We start from the raw sequence: 16853 nt of genomic DNA, 5'->3' as shown, positions 1-16853 counted from the left end.
CGTTCAAGCCACAAAGAGGTTCGATCATGTGGGGTTGTTTGAAATCCAAATGCAATAAAAAGATAAAATGGACATCTGTATACTAGAACTGGTTTCTGTTTTCATTTTACTTATATAGTTTATCTTAATCCGAGTTCGAATACAACCTGCGTTGTCCTTGTCATGGTTTTTGGTTTCTGGACGCAATCATGCAAGAACATTGGAGCATGTTCCAAGATGAGTATTTTCTTACCTTGGAAAGTGGATCTTTAGCAGTTTAATAGGCTCAAAAAAAACCTCCAAGTTCTCAGAACTTGTGCCAAAGATTTTGGACTGGTCTAGCTGGTCTGCAATGGGCATGATCTTAGCGCCATTATTCTATTTTCGCCACAAGGCACCAAACATTTTCTCTTGGGATTAGAAAACTAAGCTACTCTTCGAGATGACCCACGTGTAACTCTTGGTTTCAGAAAGGGGTGACAATTTGTCTTAAATGGTTAGAGTTGCGTTGAAATATAGGTAAATAAGATTATATAAGTCAATTTTAATTTTGTTTGCGGATGTCATCGGTTCGAATATTTCTTCGTTCCTTTGTGTAAAGAAGTTATCAACCCTAATTTAAAAAAGTTCCCATTGCCAAGGAGAATTAATAGTGTGCCCTTTTCAATTTGAGTTTATGAGAAAAAAATGGGAGGTCTTTTCAAGTTAAGTTCATCCCCCCATTTGTTTGCATCCGTTTGGGGAGGACAGGAAGAGAGTAAAGAAGGGGAGAGTGGGTTGGAGTTTTTCCCTTTTTGGTATAAGAAAAGACCAGAAGGAAAGAGGGGGAAGGGGAAGATGGATACTTTCCAATCGGGCCAAGCAAAACTCATTCTCCCAAATGTGGAAGAAAAATACGAGTGATATGACAAGTCATTAAAATAGATTTAAATTCAATATAAAGTAATATAATGATAATTTATCCTTCAATATTTATATATAATTTAACATTCAATCATTTTTCTTTCTCTCCCCTCCTGTCCTACCATGCAAGGGCAGAAAATACCACCTTTTTTTTTTTTTTCTTATAATTTGTAACATGTTAAACTTGTTTCAAAAGTTTCAAGCAAATAAAAATACATAATTTAATTATTTGATTAATATTTTAAATACTCCCTCTTGTCCTATAGGTGGAATCATACTTCCCTTCATTAATACTACAATTTTTATTGAAATAAGAAATAAATTACCCGGTTTGAATTGAAACTCAGTACCACTATTCTAATATCATGTGGTAAATCATTCGTGTTGATGGTCAATTAAAAAAAATCAGAAAAATAATAATAATGATTAAAAAAGTCACTAAAATCAAGAAAAATGATTTTTTTTTTTTTTTTTTCATTTTCTTTGTTTCTAGCAAAAATTAAAAGTTTTAAGCGAACGTTACAAATTGATTTAGTGATTAGAAAGGGGTAAATATACTTTACCTGAAAAAGTTAACTTTCTCTTTTTTTTTTCATCTTTTCCTACATTTCCTTTCCTCCCACTTTTCTATCCTCCCTACCAAACAAAACCATAAAGAAAGATATTTTTCTCTATGTGTTTGTTAACTGCAATCACCACTCAATTAAAGAGCATAGCATACATGATTAAAAATGATGGTCCACTTAATAAGTATTGGCAATACGTGCAGAGGCACGTACAAGATTTGTGCGTGCAAGAAAGAAGTGGGATTGGTGTGGGTTTTGTTGGTAGGTAAATAAATAAAAGAACATATGATGGATATACATGTACTTTACTTTTAAACTTTATTGACTCCTAATTGATGGCCCAACTCCAGTTGTATGATAAATACATGCAGAATTGGGTGAACAATCATTAACAAGGATTGCCCGTGAAACATTACATTATTAAAGGACCTGCCCTTTTTTTATTTTTCCCTTCTCAAACTCCTGGCCCATGTCTTTTTTTTTTGTCAGACCCATAAAGCCCTGTGCTTGTCTGCATTTGCACAACACGCTAATGTTTGTTACTTCGATCTCATGACTTTTATGTTTTTAAATATTTACATCCTATTCAACAAATTTTAATTTTAGTTTTTTTTTTTTTTTAACCTACTAAGCACTTAGAGCATTTCAACTAGGTCTCTAAAATTAACTTTTAGACAAAATTTGGTTAAATTTTACAAAAAGTAAGTTTTATAAGAGCATTTTTTGGTTATTTTAGTGAGGTAATTTGGTGAAAGTGGTTAAAATCCTTACTTTTCGGTCTCGTCATTTTAACCCAAAATAAATGGTGAGTGAATAGTATTCATTATCTTTAGTGAGTACTATTCACTCACCAAATGAATAAGAAATAATATACATTTTCTCTCTTTCCTTCCTTATTCTTTGAAAAAAGTTAAAAAAAATAAAATAAAGTAGTATTTGAAAAATAACATTTAAATGGAACAATGAAAATTGATAATTAAACTAGTGAGACTACTGGAGGTGCTTTAAAAAAGTGGGTAGTTAAAATATAAAAAATGTACTTTTGATTATTTTGGTGAATAAAATTTGGTAAGGCTGATACAAATGTTTTTAAGCTCTCTGTTTTCTTTTCCATTTAGAGTATGACTGTTTTGCTCAAGCAGGTTGAAGAACAACTTTACAGCAACCAAATCTAAAAAACTAAAAATATTGAGAGGTTCTTTTGATTATTCTAAAATCTAGAAAACCAAATCAAGCAATTACTTAATTATTCTCAAGTCCACACATTGATGTGATAAATTCCAAGGATGCTGATAGGAGTTAGATGGGCACATGATTGAAGACATTAAAGTGGAGATGTAGGTGTTTGTTCACCGGCAGCTTACCTTCGTGAAACGTGAAGACAACAAAGTGGCTCACGATCTAGCCAAGTTTGCTTTGATGAATTGTATTACTGAAACTTGGCATGATATGCCTCTTGCTTGTATTCATGACACATTATTACTAGAGCAATCTGCTCTAGTTATGTGATTTTTTAATGAGAAGTAGCTATTTTTTATCAAAAAAACCTCTCCCCACATTTGGAGAGCAAAATTCTTTCTCTACTATATTTTTTATGTTTTTATATTTTCCTTTACACTTTCTCTCTCCCTCACCTGTATGGGTTTGTAACTTTGTGGGGGTGCTTTTGAGAATAAAAAATAAATGAAAATAGAATAAAAATTATATTTAAATATAATAGAGTAAAATTTAGATGGTTTATTATTTGATACTTTTGCATAGCTGTTAGTTAAACTAAAAAAAATAGATTTTTTTAGCTAAACTTTCGATAAATTTTAGAGAGCTTATTGAGGATGCTCTAATAACATACTCTTTATTTTAACTATCAACTTTTACTATTTCATTTTAAATAGTCTTTGTTTATCGACTTCCACTATATCCAGAAAGGAGAGAGAATCATATTGTTTTTTTTTTTTTTTTAGTTCTATTTATGCATTGTTGAGCAATAATAATAATGCTCAACACAAATTGGCTAAGAGAAGTGCTAGAGGTACCAAATATTTTATTAAGAAATGAGTACTAAAATGACATGGAACTTATTCATCGGAGATGACTAAAATAGTTAATAAAAAAAAAATGATGCGAATACCAATGAATAAGATTCACATTATTTTAGTACACATCTCTTAGTAAAAAATTTAGTATTCATAGCATTTCTTATTTGCGAAACTAATATATGGGGTTTTATTTTATTTTAGTTTATTTGCCATTTTTGATACAGAGTGAGAATGCTCTTAAGTTATCACTTATCTAAAAAAAAAAACTTAAATTGATATAAATGAATTTAATTAGTTAATTAATACTTTGATATAAACTTCACTTTGCCCCCCTAAACTTTCACCCGATTTTATAAACCCCCCTGAACTTTCAAATCTCTCATTTTGGACCCCTAAACTTTCAATTACTCTCAATTAGAACGCTTCCGTTAATTTTAGCCGTTAAAAATACAAAAAAACCAAAATGTCATTAATTTTCATTTTTTTTTTTTAAATAAAAAAGTGTTTTTGAAGTTTGAATTTTATACAAAAGTCAGGAGTATAAACGTCATGTAACGTTTAAAATCTGACGGAAATGTTCACATTGAGAGTAATTGAAAGTTCAGGAGTCTAAAAATGAGAGATTTGAAAGTTCAGGAGAGTTTGTAAAATCGAGTGAAAGTTTAAGGGACCAAAGTAAAGTTTTTCCAATATTTTAATATAATTATCATCTAAATAGGTTCAATTGCAAAGTTCTGATTGTATGCATTAAGTGCTCGTCATTGTGGCATTGGAGGTTCATATTGAAGATCAATTTTCATAATAACATACTAATCCCACCATGCCACTAGATCAATTTTCTAGATGAAAATAGAAAATTGAAAAGTAGGAGGATCGAATATAAAATGAAGCAGTGGGAGTGGACTTAGGTTGAGGATAACAAAATAGTGCAAATGATGTTGGTCCCATTCCCCCATGATGTTGAACATATTATAAAGCCTAAAATCACTAAATTTCAACTTACGGCAAAAGTACTTTTTGGATTCGCTTTACAGCTTTGGCTGGCTCCTTGTGTCTCCTACCACTTTTTCTTGTGGTATTGAATTTTCAAAAGTTGTGAATACGAAAGGCAGAGTCACGTCCCCTCTCTTTTGCTTTTCCAACATCACCTCAATTGTCTCCCTCCCCACTTTGCTTAATTTGCATTAAATGTCTTTCAATCCAACAATAAAGTAAATTTCATTTCCATTAATTTCAGATTTGACAAGTGGAATGCAATGTAGCTGCATGACCACCAAACCATATCTTCTTTTTTTGTTTGCTATATCCCATGAATCCATATTATCTCTTATCTTTCTTTCAATAATTAAAGTCACATCTGTTCTAAACAACATGCTATTCTTATATACATTTTAATATGGTTAATAAAGTATGCGATTACTTATTCTTAGAATCTGTTTGAAATTAACTAAAAAAATCTTAAAACGTACTTGTAATACATAAAAGAACTTTGCAAAACAGAAACGGGTTTATATTGTGAGAGCTTCTCCAGCCAGAGTAACCAAAATAGCTACTAAAAAATTACAAATTTTTACTTTAATTGCTTATTTTTCTATATACTCTCTAACATATTATATAATATCTATTCTACTTTATATTTTTTAATATGTAGATGAAGGGAGAGAGAGAGAAAGGATTAGAAGAAAGAACAAGATAAGAAGTTCATATTATATTAGTAGAAGCATCTAGATTGGATGAAAATCATCTATTTTGAAAGATCGGTCGGAGAGGTACATTATGAGCCATATAAAGGCTATGCTAGAGATGCTCTAAGAAACTCGAATAGTATTTATTTATTTATTATTATTATTATTATTATTATTATTTATTTATTTATTTATTGTAAGTACAATTTATCTATCAATTTAATAATCTAGAAAGAATTTCTCCAAACCCAATTTAAATTTAGAAGCAAACTTTGTTCATAATGAAAATTAACTCTTAAGAATTAAACAAAATGGTTTGACAGAAACTTTAATTTCATCATCCATTTGATTGAAATTTGTGATAGACATGAACAGAGACATGATGTTTTGAAATCCATGGGTTTCCTTGCTACCCAAGTGAAAAGTACTCTAATCTCCCCCCACCTGGCACATTTTTGGACTATGCATTGTGACCCTCATCTTCCATCATGTCCTAGAGAGAATATAGAATCGTGATCAATCAGGACACTTTCAAGAAAAAGGTGCTGCACTTCCCCTGCATCGGTCCTCCATTGTAGTTTGTAAATGAGTAATAAAAACAATATTGGGAGTTGTTGGACCATCATCTCATCGCACTTTCATCAATCGGTGTCGTTTTGGATGTAAATGTTTACACTATGAGAAGAAGATCATGCATTCCGATATCATGTGGGTTTGTCGATAATCTCAAAGCTTAAATTACCATCAAGTGTGCTAACATTATCGTTAAGACAAATTAACATGCTGAAGATGTCGGCAATTCCATAATCAATAATCTTAACACTTTTTACCATTTTGTTGACATTTTTTTTTTTTTTTTTAAGAAACATTAATCTACATTTTAAAACACAAAACATAAAAAAAAAATATAAATAAAATTTAATAATTTAACTAATAGGAGAACTCTAAGGGACAGTTCGACCACCCCCTCAACTAGGGTGAGAGGTCTGGTCACTCTTAAGATGCTTATGGGTAGTTTGGCCACCCCCTAAAGGTTAGGTTATCACTGAAAACCTTAGAAGGACTCTCGAGAGGGTAGGGATGACCCGAACTACCCTTGAAAACTCATAGAGGCAGTACCACTTCAAAATCAAAAAAGTTTTCAAGGGTAGCAAACCCTTAACCCCCCAAGTTGCAAAGAGGGAAGGCTCACCACTACCTTAATTTTCTTTTTCTTTTCTTTTTTTCAAAAAAAAAAAATAAAAAAAAAATACTTAGGTAGTCTGTGTGATGCGAATGTCACTTTTTAAACTTTTGAGGTACACGTGTCAAAGTAAAAATACTTCTTAAGGTAAATTGTATTTTCTCCTATTAGTTAAATGATTAAATTTATTATGTTATATAAATTTAAATGTTTGGAACAATAAGTGATTTACTACTTTTAAATTCATCAGCTCCAATAATATTTGTTTTTTAAAACAAAGAATAGATGATAAATGGATATGATAAAAGCTTGATGTACACTGCCACGCATATAAGACATGAACAACATCGTTTCAAGGATCAGCTGCTTACTCAATTTGTGACTTTTTCAACTGATGTCTCCAAAATGGGTAACATGGCCAAACAAACCATACACGAGCCAAACATCTTCTTACAGAGTAGGCCAGATTTCGATTTTTTCTTATAAAATATTTATATGTAGTTAAATACATATGTTATTTATAGAGATTTGATTATAATCAAGCCTAAATGAGAAATATTCTTATAAAGAAACTATATAAACTTAATACATTATATTCTAATATGTGTTTTTCTATTATAGGACAAGATTCATAAATACATGGTACTCCTCCTCTAGCTAGATCAAAAAATTGAATGAAGTCAAAGAAAGCAAGAGATGGCAACATTAAATTAAGGCTGTCATGTGGGGTGCAACGTCAACAATTAGCATACCTGCATCGTTGACTACAACTATCTCAAATTGTCTGCCTTTATTGCTCGCACCAGATTTTCCGTCCGAACCTTTATATTCCTGAAATTAATGCTTTGATTTCAACCCCCATCTCTCGCGCCACCAACATCGGTTGTGTTGAGCTATATTCATTTACTTCAAATCTTTAGATTGTGCATTTTGAAGGCACAATTAGTTATCCATAGAGTGTAAATCCAGTCTTTTACACCGTCCAATAGAAAGATGTCACGTGTCACATTCCACACAATCGAAACATTTAGAATAGTGGAGTGCCCGCACAATTACCCTCCAAATACGTGTTGGAGAGTTTAAAAAATCGTGTTTATGCATTATCCTTGCACTATAAAAATTAGGCAAAATAGTGACAGTTTAAGTTCAAAAAACGTCTCTATTTAATTAGAGACGTTCGAATAGTGACATTTTGCAAATACACTCAAGTATAGTGACTAGAAATGACCCCTCCTTCGGTCAGAGATTGATCGTTTTACTATTAAAATAACTCAATTTCAGAGCATCCCTAACACCTGTGTTTTTTGTATTGTTATTGAATTTAAACTCTTTGTTATTCCCAATATAAGCCTAGTTTCGTTCACTATTAAAGGAGGGGGCAGAAAAGGGGTGGTAGGATCATGGAGTGCCATAGAAATTTGCTAATTCCATGCATGTTTTTCCTATGCTTTAACTTTATACCTCTTTTGCGATTTCATTGCTGGAAAAAAAGATAAAATAAGAAAAGTACAGTGAAAGAATCTCATTCGAATTTGAGAGGAAAAAATGAGACTATTGGAAAGAAAGACATACGACATAAGTTCCAGCAAAAAGACGAAATGTTTTAGACAAAAGAGTAGCCCCACATTGGAATCCCATGTTTGATAGATTTTTCTTAAAGTTGTTTGTCATATTTGGACCTCCTTTTTTTTCTTCTTTTTTTTGTCAATCTCCAAACTTTATTGGTTTTCAGTTTTCACCTATGATGTTTTCGTGGTGATCTTCTGATCTGCATAATTTTGCCAAATACCCACATGAAACATGAAACAACTCGCTTGTTCTTTGTCTTTTTTTGTTTGGTGTTATATATATATAGAGGTTCCTGGATGAATTATATGCCCCAGCAGTTCTTCAATCATGAAGCAATGATCCATAAAGTTCATATATTTTGTATCTCAATGCTCTGCATTGTTGATTGATTCATTTCCCTTTCATTGAATAAAGAGTTCAAGTTTTTTTTTTTTTTTAGTTGAGACTTTTTATTCTTGGTGAGTGGAGTAGGTAGGGTTAGGTTTAAATCATTTATTGATCTGTTTATTAACCTACTAAATATTACTAATGGCCTACTCATAAAGGGCAAAACCTAACCCCCATGATAGATCTAAGGAGGAGGATGGATAATTTAAGAAGCTTTCTGTCATCTTGTGCACAAGTCCCTTTAACCCTTTCATCGATTTGAGCTCTATCTCTGACTAAACTTGGTTCACAGATGCTATTATCTGAGAAAAAATAAAAAAAATAAAGACACAATTTATTGTTCATTGAAATGGCACAAAATGGTCATGTGGGGGGAGATATATAAAATCATCAATAAAAATATTACCTATCCGAAATTATCGGAAGAGGTATTGTTTAATGTCATCCACATGTATTATTTATGGAATGGAGGTGGTTGACTGCAATCCATTTAAGAGAACTAGGAAAATTATCTGTGTGGGAGAAAGAGATTGGCTTATGTGCAAGAAAAAAGAGTGACAAAGAGGGGTGAAGATCTCCTTTAGTTTTCTAAATTATGTTAATTAATATTGTTCTTTGTATCGAACGGCTTAAAAAAATACTATCCATTAAAAAATGGGTGGCATGTTACTGAGATTGTAAAAACATAAAGCACAAGAATTCAACTCTCATATATAACATGCCACTTTTTTAATAGATAGCATTTTTGAAGCCGTCCCATACAGAAATAAATAAATAAATAGTCTTCAATTGATGTAATTTTAAGATCTATCATTTGAAATTGCATGGAATCCTTAATTGAAATGGAGGGTAAAGTATGCGGTTATGGTTCAAATTCAAGAACTTTTGTATGTAAAATGTCTAATTATTCCAGAAACTTAAACTAATAAGAAGATAAATTTAATTAATATTTTAATATTAAAAAATGTGTATAAAATTTCTACAAAGTAAGATATTATTCCATGACGTAGGACAGATTGTCAAAAAAAATATTCTACATCAATTGGACCGCCAAAAGTACATTTAAAGCCTATAGAAAAATAAAGTTTAAAGACTTTATGTGCAAAGGCAATGACTAGTAATAGTATGTGATGATAAAATAAAATAGGAGTAAGATTTAAAGCCTATATAAAAATAATTAATAATTTGAAGATAAAATTAAATTATTTAAGAAAAAACTTACTATAACTATAATTTAGGATAAAATTAGAGACGGAAATCTCCTGCAATTATACATGGAGGAATTGCTTGGTATATGTATCCTAAAATTAGAGGGCAGAAGATTCCCTCCACCATTGCATTGGCATTGAATGTTGAAAGGTGAATCAATTTTGGGTACCCATAAGTCAGAGACACCCCTAAACTAGAAAATGCCGTGCCCCACCACCCCCACAACTTTAGGGTTCTATTCAAAGATGGGACATGCCACGTGGTTGAAAGGATGTTCCATGTAAAAGATCTGTATATATAATATGCCATCTCGGCTTGTCTTATCAGAATCTAGCATTGACGTGGCATCTTCGACCCATATTCAAATCATTTTTTTTTTTTTTTCAAAAAAAAAAAAAAAAATTGGTTGTACAACAAACAGCACCAACCAGGACGTGGGCTTTGTCAGGATCCTCTTAAAATATGCAGAGACCAAAGTTGCCTCCAAAATATGAATTGCTTCTCACACGTCCTTTTCTACAAGTTAATATTCACCCAACTATGGATCATAGTGACCAAAACGCCCTTGGATAAATGCATGGTAACATGATATATATATAGATTCAATGGAAAGGCATTTCGGACATTATTGGACAAAAGAATCCCCACCACAGGGACGATTCAAAAGTTGAACGACCGAAAGGACACTCATTGCCCCTCTAAACAAACTATCGTTTTGCATTGCATGTGCATCACATGCATAGGCTTAGCTAAGTCTCATTTGTGGGTCTAAAGCGCCACAACACCTCAAAATATTTCCAACCAAAATCCAGCTGCTAGTAGATTTGCTATTTTTACAGAGGAATGTTAGGTTTATAAATAAATTTTACAATATAATTGAAATGAGATAAATTCAACTTTTGAAAAATTCAATCATATTGTGCCACATCATGTAGTAATTTTTTTTTTTTAAAAAAAAAAATTTCTTTGTAAGCCTAGCATTTTTCCTTTTGATAAGATACAAATTTAACATGAAATTAGTAAATTATGATAGAAATATTTGATTTGTTTAATTAAATAAGTCGGATTAAGATTAATCTATATAATATTCTACTCATGTGTTGGACACCATCTGAACCCGATAAGCGACTACTAGGACTATTTTTTTATATGATCTACAAACTAAATACAAAATCAATGCAAAATTTGAACGATACGATTGAAGGGTTTCACCCTTTTAATTTAATGTGTTGAATTAACGTTAACACATATAGCTTCCTTAATACAAACCAAATTCAATATTGAAAAACGATCTACCACCCACCCTTAAGGTAGTATTTTTATTGCATTAAAGCACTCTCAGCAACTTCCCCATAATTTTTCCTAAATTTAGAGATCTAAACTAATTTTTACTTGTCCATTCAAATACACCCCCACAATAATTGCCTTTGCCTTTATCTTCTTCTATACCCTTTAATAGTTTTTTCTTACAAAATACAAGTTAACATAGAGAAATATTTTGGGTTAAAATAATGGATAAAAAAACTAAAGCAAGTTACTTAATGTTTAGGAAAGGCATAAAAGTATGTGCTTGCGACTTTTTAGAAATTTTTTGAAAATCTTCCCTCTATTTACGAAAAGAAAAAGGACTTAGAGAATGAGATTAGACTTTGAAGGTCATAAAATGGACTAATTTAGGTTTATATAATAAAGAAAAATGGAAGCCATTCAGGCAAATGCCACACTTGCACTTACTTCAAAAAAAAAAAAAAAGATCCCCCAAGTAGAGCCAGCTGCAAGAGCTTTCACTTTCCAGATTCACTCTCAATCAGGGAAGCCCCACAGTCTCGGTAATTGGAAGGCACTGGTTTCCTGTGCCTATCCAGAATAGGGTTTCATCATTAAACATTTGTGAGCCACAAGCATTTTTCATATTTCAATTTCCCCCATTGCACGTCATGATAAACACTCCCCACTTGCCCTTTCCCCCCTCTTGATGTATACAGTGTAGTAACACTCAATGCAGGCCCAGAACAGTAACAGCTGTGCCATTAACAGAGATTTCAGAGGAAGAAGCAGGCAAAACCAGCTACTGCTACTACATGATAGAGACAAAGCTTATACGAAAAAGTACATCCCCCCAATCCTACTGTACACAAAAACTTTGAAACATGTAGTTGATACCTTAAAGTTAGAGCAAAACCCACCCCCCCCCCAAAAAAAAAGACAAATAAAATAAAATAAGGCTGAAAATGAAGAAAAGCTAATACAATCCATGGAATTTTAGAACAAACACTCCCCCATATCCCACAAACTAATGAAACACTTCAAATGCTTAGAAGATCAGGTGGTGGTGATTGAGGTGGTGGCTGGTGGCTCTCTTTAGAGTCTATGGTTGTCGTGGTTGAGGAGGAGTTAACGGCAGTGGCCGGCGACGGGGATGAATCCGTGATTGTATTGTACGTTGTGTCTCCCTGTTTTGAGGAGGGGGATTTTGGAAGCTCCGTTAGAATTTGAACGACTTCTCGCATTGTTGGGCGCTCCACGGCCTGTTCTTCAACACACAGCATTGCAACGTAGAACACATGCATCACTTCGTGAAGAGGAACAGAGGGGAGCCTTGGGTCCAGGATTTTGAGGACTCCTTCCTTGTTTGAGTCTGTAATTTTCCGAACCCATTGGACTATGTCCACTCCATCGCCGAATTCTCCGACAGGCTTCCTCCCGGTAATCAGTTCTAAGAGAACCACGCCGAAGCTGTACACATCACTTTTCTCATCGACCTTCAGAGTGTACGCATACTCTGCAAAAACAAACATCAATTTGCTTTTAATTAAAAACCAAGTAATCAAACATTTAATGCCGCCACTGTTACTCGATGCAGGCCCAGAACATTAATTTAACATAAATCAATTTATTTCAAGTTACTTGTCATTGCCTTCGCACAAAAAGTCTCATCCATGAATGGGATGTAAGACTAATAGTTTCACTGGGTTATGGTCAAAATTCATATGAAAGAGACAAACCCCACAATCGCAATAATGCAAGCAATCAATCTAAAGTCTAAACCACAGTATGAGACAAAAATCAGTTTTGGGTTTGAAGATCATTTGACATAATTAAGACTTTGAAACCAAAATTAGTACGACTCCATGGAAACACAATCCACAAAACAAAGACTTCAAAAATCAAAATCAAAAGAAAGATTCAAGCTTGGAATCATACCTGGTGCTATGTATCCATAGGAACCAGCAATTGCAGACATGCACTCGGAAGTGCCCGAATCCTGCAGAAACTTAGCAAGGCCGAAATCGGCAACATGGGCTTCAAAACCGGAGTCAAGTAGGATGTTGTTCGATTTCACGTCCCGGTGGACGATCAACGGTGAGCAATCGTGGTGGAGATAGCAAAGGCCCTTTGCAGCTTCCACAGCAATCTTGTACCTCGTATCCCAGTGCAAATGGCCCCCTTTCTTGCCATGAAGAACCTCGCCCAAGCTCCCGTTTGGCATGTACTCATAAACCAAAAGATTGGTCTCGTGGTTAGAGCAGAAACCCAATAATCTCACAATGTGACGGTGCCTAATCTTCCCCAATGTCTGTATCTCCGCATTGAACCCATGGTCATGAGAAGACCCTCTGCTCATTGCCGGTAGCCTTTTCACGGCGACATGCTCACCGTTGGGCATCGATCCCTTGTAAACAATCCCAGCACCACCTTTGCCTATGATGTTGTCCTCCTTCAAGCAATCTAAGACATCATCGGCGGTGAAGTCCAACCGTTGGAACGCAGTTAACTTCCAAGCCCGAGCCTCGCTGGCCTTCTTCAACGAGCGGGCTTTGAGGATTGCCACGATGGCAAACGCAATCGAGAAAACAAGCAGTCCAGACACGAGCAATAACTTCAGAGAAGGCGAGAGTCGGCCTTTCTGGTGAGCTGGGCGAGTGGCATTAGCAACCCCAGCCTTGCAAGGCCCCAAATAAGGTCCGCAGAGATCGGGATTGCCCTGAAACGACGTCGAGTTGAAGTAGCTGAATTGGCCAGTGCCAGGAACCAAACCAGAGAGGTTGTTGTACGAAAAATCGACAGAGGTCAAACTTTGCATAGATGCTATCGAAGCAGGAATGCTTCCAACTAGATGGTTTCTCGAGAGGTTCAGGTAATTTAGGATTCTCATAGCAGTGATCTCGTTCGGAATCTCGCCGGCGAGCTCGTTTCGGCTAAGATCGACGAATGTCAAAAGCTTGCATTGGCTGATTTCGGGTGCAATGGGGCCCGAGAGTTTGTTGTGGCTGAAATCTACATGCGAAAGCTGCTGTAACCTCCCGATTTGAGGGGGGATTGGACCCGAGAAACGGTTTCCGTCGAGATTAAGCTTCTGAACACCAGAAAAGTTTCCGATACTCGGCGGTAACGCCCCGGAAAGCTGATTGTTGGAGAGAGTGATCTGGCCGAGACTCACCGAGATCGTATCGGTCTCCGGAAATCCCCCAGTGAGAATGTTGTCCTGCAGCTCCACTTGGGTGAGCTCCGGCAACCCAAGAAGCCCTCTTGGTATCGACCCGTTGAGAAAGTTCTGACCCATTCGGATTCGATTTAGCGACTGGCACTGACCAAGTAACTCAGGGATCGGACCGAACAAGAAATTCCCCAGCGTAATCAGAGTTTGAAGCCGATTCCCCGAACACATATTGGGGGGCAGAGCTCCGGTCAGCTTGTTCGATGAAAGATCGAGAAGCTGAAGCTTGCCATTCTTTCCAAGCTCCTGAGGAATGCTTCCGGTGAAGTTGTTCTCCCACAGCTGCAAGACCTCAAGGCCCGGCAAGTCTCCTATAAAATCAGGAATGGCGCCGTGAAGCTTGTTTCTGAACAAGTTCAGCAGCGTCAAGTTCTTCAGCTCTGCAAACGACGGCGGAATCTCACCGGTGAGCATATTATTGGATAAGTCCATGGATTTCAAGCTCACCAAGCTCCCAAGCTCCACCGTCAAAGACCCCGTGAGACCATTCACTTGCAGAAACAGAGTATCAAGCTTCTTAAGTTTCCCAATCTCCCGCGGTATCTCGCCGGTTAGCTCACAGTTGGCGGCATCTAACCGGACCAGCTCCGACAGGTTTCCGATCTCCGGTGGGATGCCACCCTCGTAGTTGTTGTAGTATCCAATGTACAGCTCCCGGAGCCTCGTCAAGTTCCCGATCTCCGGCGGTATGGCGCCTTCGAGCTCGTTGCCGGAAACCGCCAAGTACTCGAGGAACCCCCATTTTCCATACTGTGGCGGGATCCGACCCGAGAAGAAGTTCCCGCCGAGATGCAAATGGCGGAGGTTGGGCATTTCGGTCACCGTCAAGGGCAACTCGCCGCTCATATTATTGTTGTAGAGGTCGAGGACCTGGAGGTTCTTGAGGAGCGCGAGCGTGGAAGGGAAGGTACCGTTGAAGATATTGTTGGAAAGGTTGAGGAATCGGAGGGCGGAGAGGGATGAGAGCTCGCCGGGAATGGGCCCGGAGAACTGGTTGGCCGCAACGGAGAGGTTCGTGAGGAAGCGCAGGTGGGAGAGGTCCGGGGAGAGCGAGCCGGTGAGATTGAACCCGGAGAGGTCCAGGGCTGTCACGTGGCGGTGGGAGGGGTCGCACGTGACGTGCGCCCACGTGCAGTGGCTGGTGGAGGCATTCCACGTGGCAAGCGCCGCCTGCGGGTCATCGGTTATGGCGGACTTGACTGAGAGCAGCGCTCTGTACTCCGACACTCGGCCGGAGGCGATGGGGTGGATTTGGAGGTGGAGTAAGAGGAAGAGCAACAGGAGAAGCTCCATATTTTTTTGGTTTGATTTGGGTTGGGTTGGATTTTGGAGATAAAAGAAGAAGAGGGAAGGATGGGGTAGATGGAGAGTGGGAGTGACAAGAGAGTGAGTGGTTTCAGTGTGCTGCTGAGGCCTTCAGGGGGTTGAGAGGGTGTGAGTTTTATTCATAAAAATATATATAAAAATAAAATAAAAAGGAAATGAAAATGAAAATGAGAAAAAAGAAAAGAAAAAAGAAGAGTTAATTGTAGATGGATAGTGGGGGAGGGGGGGAGGGAGGGCTTCATTTATTTAGCGTTTTTGGAAGTTTATTGTTGTTTAACCAGGGAAGGAAAACACAGCTGAAAGGTAAAAGAAACTCCTGATTCCTTCGGATCGATTTGCTAAAATATGCCTCCTACAACCCCAACACTTGTCTCCATACAGGGAAATTCCTCGTTCCTTTCTTGCCTTTAATTTTGTTACTCTTCCGTGCACCAAAGGGTAGAACATGGGTAACTCTTTTTTTATTTATTTATTTTTTAAATTTTGGTGAAAGCAACTGTCTAAAGCGGGAGTTTTTATCTTTTCTTTTCATGCATATATAGTTTAATACTCGAAAGAATCCATACTATCCACGCAATATACAGTATATACTTAAGAGGACAACTTTACTCATGTAAATATTGAAAGGTGTATTAAATATATATATATTAAAAAAAAAAAGCACAGTAAAGTACGTACCAATATAATATGTGTACAGAACAGCTAATGTGTGTGTGTGTGTTTTTCTTAAGATGACTAATAAGAAAACTACAATACAAAGAAGAAATTAAAGTTACAAAAATCAAATCAAAATGGAAACAAATGAACAATATTCATGCAGAAAATTTATTCCTCAGCCTCCCATAGGATCCTCAAGATGGAAGGAGGATGCAAAAATGCTATCATTATAAAAATTTACAAGTATCTTGAACAAACACTTGAAAAGCTATAAAAACTAAGAGATATATTTACAAACGTTTACTAGCGTGATTTCAATTTTTTGTTTTTGTCTAAACTAATATTAGATTAGTATTTGTTGAGAAAGTTTGAATGATACAATAATAAATAAATAAAATTAATAAGAAAAAACCAATAATTATTGGGTGAATTATTAAATCTTTCCCGTTCTGATCAATCAACCAACATTGAATTACCCTTTCTTAATGGCCATTCCTTTTCTTTTCTTTTTTTCTTTTTTCTTTTTTGGATGAATATGGCTATCTGTTTTATTTTTTTTATTAGGACTTGCTTAAATGAGACTCTTCGTATTTTTAAAAAATAATAATAAAAATACTTGTATGTGACGTTTCCAAAATAAAAATTTGAAAAGAATTCGACCATCATTATGTTTAAAATTGTAGTATTTTGAGGCCTAATTTTATTTATTTATTTTTTTAAAAAAAAATATTACTGTCTTCTCCACAATGCTCTCATGCAAAGATTTCCATTTTTGTTTAAAGGCCCCATAGTTTCACTTAATTGTATGAGAAGATTCTAGTCATTTTCCACCCTATCATTAGTAGAGTAGTCAAT

At 35.6% G+C, this 16853-nt stretch overlaps 1 protein-coding gene across 1 annotated transcript; it reads right to left on the bottom strand.

The window, feature by feature from the left end:
• Positions 1-11527: 11527 nt before the first annotated feature.
• On the bottom strand, positions 11528-15458 carry LOC132170212 (leucine-rich repeat receptor-like serine/threonine-protein kinase BAM1). The gene is made up of 2 exons (XM_059581101.1): positions 12722-15458; positions 11528-12299 (listed from the first exon to the last, which is right to left on the bottom strand). The coding sequence occupies exons 1-2, from the start codon at positions 15306-15308 to the stop codon at positions 11824-11826; spliced, it is 3063 nt and encodes a 1020-aa protein (XP_059437084.1). The 5' UTR covers positions 15309-15458; the 3' UTR covers positions 11528-11823.
• Between the last annotated feature and the right edge of the window lie 1395 nt (positions 15459-16853).

This window comes from Corylus avellana, chromosome ca2 (assembly GCF_901000735.1).
Source record: "Corylus avellana chromosome ca2, CavTom2PMs-1.0".
Lineage (NCBI taxonomy): Eukaryota > Viridiplantae > Streptophyta > Magnoliopsida > Fagales > Betulaceae > Corylus > Corylus avellana.
This window is presented reverse-complemented; position numbering and strand designations above follow the sequence as displayed.